The sequence below is a fragment of the Ischnura elegans genome, chromosome 1 (assembly GCF_921293095.1).
Source record: "Ischnura elegans chromosome 1, ioIscEleg1.1, whole genome shotgun sequence".
Taxonomy (NCBI): Eukaryota; Metazoa; Arthropoda; class Insecta; order Odonata; family Coenagrionidae; genus Ischnura; species Ischnura elegans.
Window position 1 is genome coordinate 84,160,357 of NC_060246.1, and position 14,056 is coordinate 84,174,412.

The window sequence follows — 14,056 nt, forward strand, 5'->3', positions numbered from 1 at the left end:
TCTCGATGCTTAAAAATACCTTCATTTCTGGTGAATTTTTAACCGAAATTAGAGTTTTTTTCCAAAAAGTTGACTACGCTAAGTTAAAACATTTTTTATTGTTGTGAACCAGCATACCCTCTAATTTTTCAACTCCAAAGATACGCTAAAGATTTTCACAAGTTTTCAAGTCAACAAGAATCAAAATACAATGACCAGCTTTCACTGAGACGAAAAACAATAAGTTTTACCTGATCCAAACCGAATTTGGCGTAAACAACCAAAAATGCACAATCTACAACACTTGCATCTGCGCAACGACGCAAACTAACGTAATTAAAATCCAAATCGGTACATAGCATAGAGAATTGCGTCAACGTGAAAATTCAAAGAGAAATTACCAATAAAATTGGTAAAACTACAAAAATAAATGGCTGCCAAGTGGAAAATGACGTTGAACATACTATAATTAGAACACAAATGTCATGGCTGAATTCCAAGTATGGGTGGACTACACTAATTAACGCTATATCTATCGTTACTTTTACGCATTCTATGAAAATAGATGTAACGCTGTCTTCGAATGCGAGAAAAAGAAGGAATAAAAAGTTTATGTCAATTTAACAAGCCATAACCCACATTTGAAGTCGAAACCGGACAGCTCAAATTCTATTCGTAAGCTGAGCTATTCTACACAAACAACGTAGCTTTTAAAAATCCCTTCCCAACGTCAAATAATGATTCAAGACGAAAATGGATAAAAACGATGAGACATGAAAATCAACTCCTGCTTGAACAATGAAGTCATCACTTAGAGCAATCGTTGGAAAAGATTCATTTGAAGTGACCCGGAGAATACATACAAAGTGGATGTACATTGTGAGCATTATGAACATATAAATAATCCTTAAGGAAGTTAACATATAATTAACCCATATAAAGGACCCTTAAGGATAATAAGAACGCTGCTCAATTACTTTGGTAAAATTGCTAGCAAGCAGTCACTTAATGCAAAAGAGGTCCCCTTTCACCCAACTGATGACTCGATAAAAGCTTTTGAGAAAAACTGAAGCAGCTCGGGCAGAACATTATTGAATAGACCTTGGAGCAACCACGCAAAGGGTTCTTTTCTACTAACTCATTCTCCAGCGTATATTTGGGAAAGCCGTCAGGAGATCCAGCGCCATTGTAATTAAAAATGAAAGGCAAAGGACAAAGCTCAACCTTCATAATAAAAAAAAGATAAACATATGTTCTCAGATTTCTGCAAGCTCATCCGTATTCACCCGACATTTTCAAAGGAAAACAGAAGTGCAAGGCCGACGATCACCAAATTCACACATCCGGGAAGCTAAGACGTCACGAAAAATGCAACGAGGCTGACCAATCACGTCAAATCAGGAAATATCTGCAATAAGATATTCGACTACGTACGTAGGTTTAAAGATGTGACTTCCGCAATCGCACTGTGCCAATCGCTACGCGGTAGAGAAATGTCCCACATTTGGAGAACCAAAGAACACCCACCTAGTTAAGAGGGATAACTCATTTTACAAAAATATTTACCAGAAAGGTCGATGAAAGCAATAATTAGTCATTCAATTTTTTTAAAGTTAAGGCAAAAAATAATTTCAAATCATTTAAAGGGAAAAGAGTTTCTCTTATACATATTTTGTAGTTATTGATTGCAACATAAAAGCTGAACTAAAAATAATAACATCAAAACGCCGGTAATTTTTAACTCACTAATATGTCTCTATCGTGAACATAGAAACATACAAAAAATGACATGGAAAACAGTTTCTTGCGTCCTGGATTCGGTATTTAACTTTCGATACTTTTTGCGTTACTCATAATTATAAACCAGCATAGACAGTGGATAACGTAGGTATACACGATAGACCTGTCAGAGTAATTTATCATTTGGGACATACAATTCATCATCATACGGTTTCAGATAAGCTAGAGGCGATTAGGCATATATGTAAGTATTCCCAATTGATGAACTAGAAAAGCGTGATTCAGCGAGTATTTAATGGTGCAAAAATAATGTGCACTCAGATGGGGCAAACACAAAAAACCCTACGCCAACAAAAGTGTATCGAAACTGGCAAGTATCGCTAAAATCTCGCGCATTATTTGCCGAATTACTGCTGGCGGGTTCCCTCAGAGTCACCAGTAAGAAGGAAACCTACACGTATGAACAATGCGGCGCGGGCAAAGAGATTTATGGCCATTTAAAGGGGAAAGAAACTGTAAGCCTGATGTTACACCAATCTGAGCTAACGTTTTGCGCTGGCATTTCAGACGCTCAGAAAACTCACAACAAGCCGGTGTCATTACCGGTTTCGCTTTTCACCATTTCGCTTTCATCGCTTTCTCTCTCTGCTTCGAAATGCCGGATGCTGGACTTTTGGATCCTCATTCAATCCACCACTCCAACACGCGGATCATAAACGGCCTCGAGTTCAAGTCATTCCGAATACCTTATCAGAACTAGAGACAACTTGGATTCCTCCATAAAAATAAATATCTACCGATACCAGTATCTCTGGGAAACTCTTGGGATGACGGTCAACTTCGTGTAAGTAAACATAAGCCACAAAGACGTTCCACAGCAGATAAGCTGAGGCAGGAGTACCCCACTGCAAAAATAATTATTTAGCCAAATAACCTAAGAACATTTCCGACAAAAAAGAATAATTTGATATTTCATGAATAACTCACAAGTTCAGAGCTGTAAACTATAATTATACCGAGAAGATTAAATGAAAAACCCTCGTTACTTCTTTCCTACCAATAACAACGTTCAAAAAATCTTAAATAAAAGCCTTTATCAAATCAAAAACGACGACTGATAACAATTTTCGTTAATAAAGATCATTTTAACAGATTTATTTTAATTTTGTTAAGAATCACGTCGTGGCACAGTTGAACAAACAACTCACAGGACGAGCTTCCCCCATCTCCATGGGTCATCTCCCCTTCAATCCCAAGTTACACCAACATTATCCTCCTTATGCAAACATAGAACGCCTGAGGACGATTCTCGTCCTTCTTTCTCACTTCATGTTTTTCCCTTCATTCCAAGCCACACTCTATTGCTCAGTGCTCACTTGACTTTTTGTTGAGCATATAAAATGGATGGTATCAAAACAATAAGTTCAATAAAAAAAATAGCCGGAAAAATAAGGGATTTTTTTTTGACTGGAGAAGAGCTGAAATCGGGGTCGGCATTGGAACTTGGAAGTCACACTCCTGGTTATTGTCGCTAAGTTACGCCATTTACATTTCGTTTTTCATGAAGTTACGCCACCAATTATTTAAAATTACATTAGGTTTTTGATACCAAGATCCGTTAACCCACAGTATCCTTACTGTGAGTGCTATAAGAAAGAAGTATTATGAGAAGAAGAAGGAAAAACTTAGTTAGCCTCATTATAAGGCAAGACAAAGGCAAAGTGGACGAGAAGCGCGGCAGCGGAAGGCCTAACCAAGTATAACTCACCAAGGATTATTCTTATGCGTCTTATTCTTATATTACACCTCCAACTTTTACCCTATTAGTAAATACCAGGCAAATAGTACCAATACTACCTCGCAAAGCATCAAAACTAAGATTATCATTTCGATATTCGTCAAAAATACGCCACCCGGTATCAGATTCGTACTTGCCATATGGCGTACCCGGCGGCCGCCGGAGTCTTCGTGAAAGTGTCAAGGAGGGCGTTATAAATTCGATACTATAATATTGAGAGCCTCATCCTAGATACCGCCGAAGGCCAGAGAGGTCATACAAACCTGTATACTTCATATATATTACCCCTAAGTCACTCCCAAATATTTTTCCAAGGTGTGTTCAACTTTGATGCAGTTCCAGGGACAAATAAAATGCCAAATAACACATTTTGACAAAGAGAGTAGGCTAGATCCATCGAATTAGGCACCAGAAGAGTTTAATCATTGGATCACAACACCGGGAAAACACGTCATGATATCATGTCATCCCTCTCATACGGTAAGTGAATACTTGTATGACGACGAAAAGTATTAGCGGAGAAAGTGATAACTTCGCGGGCCGATTTCGATCTCTCCTCTGCCAAGTCTTCCCGTCTCGCTCTGTCCTCGCCATGGATCACCGCACCCTCTTGCGGCGAATATCGCGATTTTTCAGCGGTTTCCCGGCGTCATCTGCGGACGAATATGATACAGGTGGGAAAGATGAGCATGAAGAAAGTTTGATCGAGAACGATGAATGCGTAGACCTTAAAACTGGGCCATCGGATCCGCTATTCGGAACGTGGAAATAATGACCACCAACGAAGCGAATCCACAAGCCGTATTTTTTATGCCAGAGCAGAGGAATACTCCTACGCCAGCATCGAAATTATTTATTAGCTTTCTTCTGATTATTTCCGCTCGGGATTACGGAAGAAAATTATCAGAATGAGAAAAAATAGCTAAAGAACAAAACATTGTATCAATATCAATGTTTTATGAACACTAGTCACCGCATACTTTGAAGTAACAACACTAAATATATTGATTGCACGGCAAAAAATAAAACTCATCGGCATGATTGTTACATTAGTAGGCTCATGCATACCTGAAACTCGCACTCGCCCCATATTCCCACACGGAATGATATCTCCCAGGTATCAATTGATTTCCGAGAGAAAATTAGCGCTGATAACACAAATGGAGTTTCATTTATTTAGTAATAACGCAAAACTATTCCGAAACGTGCGTTGCTACCGCGGTGCGTGGAGTTGGTGACCGAATTTCATCTTAAGCCGAGTAGTTCGAAACTCGAAAATTAATTCCAAGCATTCGCACGTCCAATATTTGCCATTTAATCTACCCCCCGGATAGCAATTTACGCACATACTTAGAAAAGGGACACATAGAGATCAAGCCAAATAGCTTAATTACCTGAGCAGACGGGACGATAGAGCTACTTGCCCTCTAAGGATAGTCAACTAAAAATTAACAAGCAGGGCATTTCAATAATAATAATTTCATTATTCGAAAAAGAATGGTAGTGATAAAATTAAAGGCAATAATTGGGATGGGAAGGCCAATAAATTTCACTCTTATTCATGAAACCTGACGCATTCTCTTTGTAGTTAAATCTTTCGAGAAAAGAGTATCGTATCTCACGATCCTTTTGAAGAGTTCAAACGATCGAATGCATAGTCTACTCCATACATGATACAACATAGCCACTAAGATACTTCAAAAGACAACGTAGTTGCCCAAGATATATATTCAACATCATGAAAAAGCTATTGAAAATCATGGCGGGAACGCAGTGAGAATGAACGCACGCTAACTCGCTTCAGTTCTCGAGACAATCCCGCCTTTGAGCGTAACATCAACCGGTACGATTTCACTTTTTACAGATGACTTTCATGGTGTCGGCTTGGAACACCTGAGGCTATTTTCCGTTTACAGTGCGTACGGAGACTTGATGATAAACATTCCAGCAACCTACAAGACCCCGCCATGCCCCCATAGAATCACCATTGTATCTATCCTTGATTCCTAATTACACAACTTCACTCATTTAAGTTCCAGGCTATTCAACCATTCATATATATACCCCTTCGTGGATTCCATGTCTTCATTGGGTAATTTCCTCTAGATATCTCACCGTTCTTCATTTCCATAAACGACCAATCAGTTGATTTAAAAATTGAAATACACTCATTCCCTCCTCCTCGTATGACTTTAACTCAAAGGTTCATACCTTTTCTGCCCACTCTTCTGTTGATTATCTATTAGCTAAATATGATTTTTCCTTCGGTAACGATATCAAACTTTATTTTCTCTTTTTTATTAAAGCATCCGACCCACTGTTTATGGTTAATTTTTAGCGCATTTTACGGAAAAGGTTACTTTAACCGAACCAATTTAAATTAAATGAATACATGCACAATATTGTGCAAATAAATAATATTGGCGTAATTAGAAATGCCGTCCTTAGGGCGGCGCGACAGGTGCCGCTGCTTAGACCGCCCCACTTCCCTGCACTTTAGGGGCACTGAGCGGGTTGAGTGTAAACCGGCGCGAGGCTACCATGCGAAATTAGGGGGCCGATTTTTCATGCTAAGAAATCCCATGAAATTTCCTAGCCGTTGCAGTATCTTCTATTCAATTCTGAGGCAATGACTTCAATTCTTCGTGTACCGGGCTAAGCAGCCCATTTGGAGGGCACACGTAACCGTGTTTCAAATTACTGTCTCTTCACAATTAGCCACATTTACTACGTCCAAAATCACTTCCCTTTCTCTTGCGCCATTACCGAAGACCATTCAATATTAGGCATAACTTTGTGGAAGGTGCAAATAGTTAATGAAACTAATTACTTAACACAACTGTGTTGAAAACACGATCGGTTTTCAAACTTAAAAGTACATTTTAAACGAAGTTGGTCAAGAATTAACTTTTTATGTCGGGGTTAAGAATTTCCGATTTTCTTTTGATGAACTCCGCAAACGACATGAACTATTAGCGGACATATTTGCGGTACTACCAACTCAACCGCTTAGACAAACACGAAGGATTCCGGCAGATCGAAAGATTCGTTTCTTCGTGAAGACTAGATGGAATCCAACTAAGTGACCTTAATTTGACGACTATATGGGGACAATAATCCAGGAAAAATCAGCGAAAACGAAAGCGCACCTCTAAAGAAGGCTCGAGCTCAATCGCAAAGAGAGCACGCACTTGCTCTAAAGAACGGAGGTGAAACTTCTTGCTCCTACAGGACCGTTGAAAACGTGTCCGTGTCGGGGGCCAATTCTTTCTCCCTGACCGACTGATAATATCTAAAGACTTCACCGGCGGTCGAGCGCAAATGCACTTCATTGTTTCAATCACAAGACGACTGAAAAACTACAAGCCATCCACAAACCCAGCTAATTGAACGAGTGTTATTAACTAATAATCAGGATAGAAAAATATTACACTAGCTCTATTTGTAATAATATCCAGAATATAAGTGATTAGATGAGAGGGACAATGGCTACACAAATGACGCGATATCCTCAGGTGGAAACATTAGGATGTGATCCGATGACTCATTCAGGTTACAAGAGTAAGAAAAGAAAATGCTGCAATCAAGAATGAACAAAAGAAAAGTTTTTGCATAAACATTTGACTTAGGCATCCTCTGATAGAGAAGTCTTACAGGCAATGTCATCGGAAAATTCGGAGAAACTATGAATGGGCAATGGAGCAAAATCATATATAAATTAAAAATCAATTTGAACACTCGGAACAAATATATGCATTAATTACAAGCAACAAGAGAAATCAGAGCACCTGTATAATATGAAAATATCTTTCAATTATTACTTGAAAATTCCCCTGATCAAAAGCTAACGTTCGAAGAAATCACGCTTTGAACATTAATGATTATTCTTCACTATACACAAAGTAGCTGATATTAAAATACCGGCAACTAGAAATTCTGAGAATTCGCTACTAGAAATTTAATGATAAAATCTTTCGGTAACATAGAATGAAACAGTCAATTAGTTTGCGGCAAAGGAATCTGAGGAAATTTTTAATGAAAGCTAATATACACTATATTGACGCTCAAGAGCTAAATAGGATAATGAGTAAGAATTCATCTTCCCCAAAACATAGAAGTCTAACAGTCCTGGTTATACATTTACAGTGCTTCCATTATGATGCCATAACGGCCTTTAGCTATTGAAGCAATGGCACTGTTAACGATCGCAAATTGTACCTTCAAAAAGAAAATATTGAATGCTAGAAAGATAAAGCAGTTTCTGGAGAGAGGATATACATTTTACTTTAGAGGCTCTTTCTTTCCAGCGGTTATTCCGCTTGGTCACACCAAGAACGACTTTCTCTCATTCTTATACCTCTAAAATAGGGAGAGGCAAGCGTAAAAAATTAGGACTTTTTCGGAACACTTCAAACTCAAAATTGTTTATAAAATATTCTGCAGTACTGAAATGAAGGTCATTAAACTTAAATTCCAAATCTCTTGTAATGATTAAACGTTAAATTAAGACAGGTAGTGAGAATTTACACAACAGAGACTCGCTTTGCTTCCTTGGCGAAGGTATGAAAAAGTTCACATGCGCCGTTCGTTACTTTAGCACTTTGAAAATCCCGCCACTCAGTATTAAGCGACAGAGAAAAAAACGCTTATCGTTAAATGAAATCACAAGGTGTAAGTATCATGATTATTTGCCCGAAAAAATTATAAACCTCGCCGCCTGTTTGTTTTCACGGTGGAAGCATTTTTCTAAAAACTTCGGAACGGAGGCAGTCACCCTCATACATTCACTTGCATTTGTAACATGAATGCCAACAATACAAGTTAACAATGGGAATGCGAAAACAATATAATAATGACTGAAAAGCCAGATGAGCATGTGTGAGAAAAAAATAATCGACCCTCGGAAACTATACCGCCACCCGCGGAGGAAACCGAAGATCCGAAGTTTGTTGAGTGCGCACACATTAAACGCGAAATGTTCGGGAATAAAATAATGATAAAAACCTGCGTATACTAGTAATTAGGTATTAATATATTAAAATAGCGAAAAACGCACACAAATATTTTTCGACCCTGGCACATCCAATACTCACTGAATATAAAGCTTCGCACCAACTTTTGAAAATTATATCGAATCGAAGAAACTTTCGATAGATACTGTCTGCTTAAAAGCAGACGACCCGAGCTTATTTAGAAGAATTGCCTGGAAAAACTATTGAGATCACGTAGATAAATCACTAAATTACAAAATTTTCTACTGAATACTCAATGATAAGGGGGATGACGTACCATTCCCATCTTCTAACACAAGAGCCACCACTTTCGATAGATAGATGAATAATCCGTGCAAAAGGGGTAATCTCTGAGAATGCAATACAAACAACGATTATAAATACTTTCTTCGCCTTTTCACCGGCTGACCGACGCACTTCACAGGCATTAAAGCGATAATACGTGCATTATCCTTACACAACCATCAAGGGCAAACTCCACTCGTAGTTATAACTTCCATCAGTTCTAGCGGACCGGAGCCCAGATCTTTGAACTTCATGCACTGATGTTATAATTCCGCACTTGCAAAAGGATGATAAAAGGCGATTTTTTGTGTAATAACACTATAAAAGATAAGTTTGTAACGTACCTGGCACCCTTGGGTAAGCGCTCGAGAGCTCTGCTGAAAACCAAATTGTATCAACTTTGTGGATCCAACTGATGCTTTTTTACGAACTTGAATGCTGTGACCAAATTGACAGAACCTCTCCACTCTTGCACATAGTCTACCCGTACTGATACACGCCATATTCAAGACTGATGAACATCCTGGGTCTCCAAGCCATAACATAGACACGGCCATAGCGCTTTACGGAGAAGTGCGTACTACAAAAAACAAATGAAAGCGTATAATAAGATGGCGGCTTTATTGAGATCGGTCGTGCGTCTGCTGAATGAAACTATTTCAACTGTAGAAGCTACATTTTCTGCTTCCTTCCGCGGTTTCCAGCCTCAAGGTATATTTTCTTATATAAATATTTTTTTTACTATTTTATATTCTCAGTATTTGTGTAGAGTAAAAATTTCTTTTCAATAATTCGAGATGTTTACCTCGTGAATAATACTTCATGATTGTGAATAACGACTGAGAAATATTAATTTCCTATTCGTGCCTAGTGGCTGTTTGTGGAGAGCCATGCTTTGATCGATCTCCCAGCTCTGGCGGAACAACTATCGAAGATGAATTTTTGCAGAACGGAATATTATGGGCCGTTCCCAAGAATCGTAGAACTGTGGAGAAACGACTTAAGCGAAAATTTGGGAACCCGCACTACCACCTTAAATTATTAGTTCCAAGAAATGATATTCGAGTTTGTGACCATTGTGGCCATTGCCACGAAGAAAATGTTCTATGCCGTGAGTATTTATCTGCTGTATGTTTCTATGTGGAGCGTATTGTGCTGTTCTGAGGTATAAGCCGTGACATATACGTATTTATCTTATTTCTATTTGTGACATTTGGTTATGAATGTTTGGTTTTTAAATGGAAAACTCTGCCTTATTAGTGGGCTCAGGTCTGTGCAATTTGGGAGGCCTTTTGGCCTATGTTACTAGGGTTAACTTAAGCATAACACTAGGGATAAGAACATCAATTCTGGGTCCAGTTAGTTTATAGTGTGCATGAATAGAAAGTTTTGGAAATCAAATTCGATACATTTAATTTCTTTAGTGTTTATCGATTTCATGGATAGAAACTCAATGAACTGATTCTGTTTCCTGCTTTTTTTCAGCAAATTGCTATGCAAAGGTGAAGCAGGAAACTGAGGCTATTCAATCCTCTATTCAGAACAGTCTGGGGCTGTCTCCAGTTGAGAAAGATGTGGTTGTCCTTTATGAGGGTGAAAGAGAACAGCATCCCTCAGACTATTGGAAGGTGAGACGCACTAAATCGAGTCCATCTATCTTTGTAAACCTAATCGTTGTGTACATTCATTCCTTCATTTTTATGATTTCATCTTTGTCATTTGAAAAAATTTACCTCCTACTCATAGTTTTAATTTGAAAATTAAAACCGACCTGCTTCATAGGGATTCAGCAATTGCCTCACTTTGCTAGCTGCTTAGAGTAAAAAGCGTGATTTATTACCTTTTCCTCTCCTCAACTTGCCATTGATTTTTTCCGGAAATCAAATGAAAGGGTGATCATATCTTTATGCTTCCATTCATAATTCCCGGCTAGTCAGTGCCATGATTTCTAAGGAAATGATGTATTTGCAAACACCATGGTGTGTAAAAAATTTAACAATTTTTTTGTGAGGGTACTTCTACTAGAAGTCATTGCAATATGAAGTAACTTTTATTAGGTATACTCTTTTCATATCCCTATCATTATTATTAATTTTTCCTGTAGTAGTTAATTAGGGGTTCATACCACCTACCTACCTTAGGTTTTGGAGTGAAGATACAAATTCCTGTGCTGCATGAGCTTTAAACCAACTGATGCAAATGAGCTGGTTACCCTAATATTCCCAACCGATGATGAGTTTTGAATGTGGTATAATTCCAACTTGGTTGAAAAATTCCATTTGAGTATCTTAAGTGTACAACTTCCTCTTTCTGGAGAGCCCTCATATAACTTGAATTTCCAATCATAAACATCTATTTGGTTGTAAAACCGTTTGTAAGAATTTCAAATGAGAATAATTTTATTTCCAGGGGAAACGCATTGTAGAAATGAACAGGCCAAGACCTGCATGGTTTAGCAGAAATCTTTTACAAAAGTCTGTGGAGAAGTCACCATTGCCTGAAGTTAGTGATGTGAAACCTACCAATCTTGGATGAATACAATTTGAGTATATTTCTTTGTAGTTACTGATACACTTAAAATTTGTACAAATGTTAATTTCATAATATAAACACTTTCAAAAATTTGATTTTTGTTTGAATCTAGCTAATTGTTTAGTTTTGTTTTGAAGGTAATTCATTTTTTAGTATGTACTTTATTTAAGTAGCAATTTAATGTATTTAAGGTATTTAAATTGCAGTGATGTCATAGTGGCATGGTAACAAAAGAAAAATAATCAGATAACACTTTTATCGATTTTGTTGCCTCGAAATTTCAATCTTATACATTCGTAACCAAAACAAAAAAATGTAATGAAATGTAAATAACAACTTGTAATTAAAAAACACACAGTAATATTTCACTTCTAAAAAAAGTTAAGTAAAGTGCACTTCGGCACTGCTAATTTTGCCATGACACCATGGCTTACTATGGTTTTCATGTAAGTCCTCAACCCCACCTCATCATATGAACTCTTACTTTGAAATTTAGAATTTATTTTGATACGAATCTGTCATTTTTACCTATCCTCTTTTCTAATGTTCACATGGGATTACTTTACACAAGCTCCTGGATCAAAAGTTCCTTTTCAATTTTATCTTAATCAATCAATCCTCAGAGACATCATTGCAAACATTATTTTGACTTCATCATTCCACGTGCCAATGTTGTATTCTTCACTCAAGCATGTCCAAATGCTATCAAATTTCAAATATGATTTTATCCGTGTAAATAAATGAATTACAGCTTCTGACAACATCTAGCGGTAATTATGATGTGATTTTAACGTAATACCCTGAGAACTTATGTTGTGGAAATTACTTCAATAGTAATTTTGTGATATAACATGGATGCAAACTTGGTACAACTATTTGACCCCATTATTTTTTTTTTCTATCAATGAAAAAAAAAACACTTTACCAAATTCTGTGATTGTCTAGCTAATCGATACTTCCACTGCATAAACACTCAAAAATTGCCCACCGAATGAAATCCGCTCATCTAGTAGCCCTTGTGGTACAGGATGAGCGGGTTTGATTCGGTGGCCAATTTTTGAGCGTTTGTGCAGTGGACATATCATAATGTTATGAGTACTACTACTCCTTAAAACCTGATGTAAATAATAATAAAAGGTCTAGCTTTCCGAAATGGTTTAATGGTGAACTTATTCAGCTTGTAATCAAGAAAAAGATTGCTCGTAGATGGTCAAGACCTCTGGTGAGGTGTATTTCAACGATGAGTTTAAGTGGCTCAGAAATAAATGCTTTTGGCTAGCACCTTGAACCAAAAATACACAGACTTCCTGGGATCAACTATTCCTAATATCAATTTGTTTTGGTCTGACATCAAGAATCGTAGAACTCCAACGCTGCTGGAAAGGACATTGAATGGACTTGATTTGTCCGAGGGGATGGGACCCATCTATGTATATCCCTCTGTTTATCTTAAAACTCTAATGCAGTCCTGGCTCCTCACATTGCCTCATATTTTAATTTACTAGTTAAAGATGGAACATCTCCCATGGACTTCCGGCTTAGCTATGTAATACCTTCTTTCAAATTTGGCAGGAAACGTGACATAACAAATTACTGGCCAATCGCTATCAAGCCTGCCATATGCAAAGTGTTTGAGAAACAGTTGCTTGAAGCATTTGCCTTCAATTTCAAGAATATATGTAATAATAAGCAACCAAATGGATTTAGAAATGGTAAGTTCATCTCTACCAACCTCTTATTACTACATAACTATGTTATATATGTTCTGCTTTTTCCAAGCATCACCAAGTTGACTGCATCGGGTGCAAGGCTAGGAATTAAGGCTGAGGGGGGTTTAGGTGCAACTAATACCATGGTGTGTGAAGGTATGGTATACCCACTAGGATAAGTGGTAGGTACGAGATAAGTAAATTGCGGAATTTTAAGATAAATGGTTGAAAATGGTGAGTTTTACGGCTTTATGGGGGATATTTTATTAATCCTTACACCATTCTATTAGTAATATCAATCCAATTATGTACAATGGATTAAACTTTAAAAAATTTCTAAGCCCTAGGGGGGGTTTTATCCCCCAAAACCCCCCCTTCGAACTGTGCCACTGGACTGCTTCCTGTTGGACTTCTCAAAAGCCTTCTACATGATCAATCATAGCCTCTTGATTGCCAAGCTCAGAGGTTATAAATGGCTCTTTGCTAAGGTGGTTCCAGAGCTATCACTCTGAGTTGTCAGCGTCTATCAGAGCCGTCAGCTTTACTGGAACTTATTTCTAAACTTTTAGTGGTGTCTGTTGTCCCCCAGGTTTCACTCCGCTCCTCTTGTATCTAATCTCTTCCTGAATGACACCAGCAAAGTTATCACAACCAATTCCTAATGTTTACTGACATCAAAATCTTTCACCAGATAGTGTGCCTTAAAGGCTGCGAGCATTTACAAGAGAGTATGAACTCAGTAGCTGAATTGTGTCGGCAATATGCAATGGATTTTAACAACAGCATAAGTGCTATTCTCACATTATCTAGGTTTTACAGCCCCCATACAGTGGTGGTCTGGGTGATTCGGGTGTCCATCCCCGGAAAATTTTTAGGAAATTGCATGCCCGGAAATAGAGTTTAATGCTACTCTGGCTCTTAAAAACCAGATAAAAGTTGACAAAAAAAATAGCAATTTCGTAAATAAAAACACTATGAAAAGAGAATTTCACAGCTTTTAC

The 14,056-nt window shown here is 37.7% G+C and overlaps 2 protein-coding genes across 2 annotated transcripts in view; one reads left to right on the plus strand and one right to left on the minus strand.

The window, feature by feature from the left end:
* LOC124164982 (all trans-polyprenyl-diphosphate synthase PDSS1) overlaps positions 1-9,386 on the minus strand; it is a 177,190-nt gene extending 167,804 nt beyond the window's left edge. Inside the window, exon 1 of the mRNA XM_046542223.1 lies at positions 9,159-9,386. Coding sequence (XP_046398179.1) covers positions 9,159-9,371 — 213 coding nt within the window. The 5' untranslated portion in view covers positions 9,372-9,386. The remainder of the gene's footprint in view (positions 1-9,158) is intronic.
* LOC124164992 (39S ribosomal protein L32, mitochondrial) lies at positions 9,387-11,439 on the plus strand. Its single transcript, XM_046542234.1, has 4 exons — positions 9,387-9,525; positions 9,686-9,925; positions 10,300-10,442; positions 11,224-11,439. The coding sequence occupies exons 1-4, from the start codon at positions 9,408-9,410 to the stop codon at positions 11,347-11,349; spliced, it is 627 nt and encodes a 208-aa protein (XP_046398190.1). The 5' UTR covers positions 9,387-9,407; the 3' UTR covers positions 11,350-11,439.
* Positions 11,440-14,056: the final 2,617 nt, after the last annotated feature.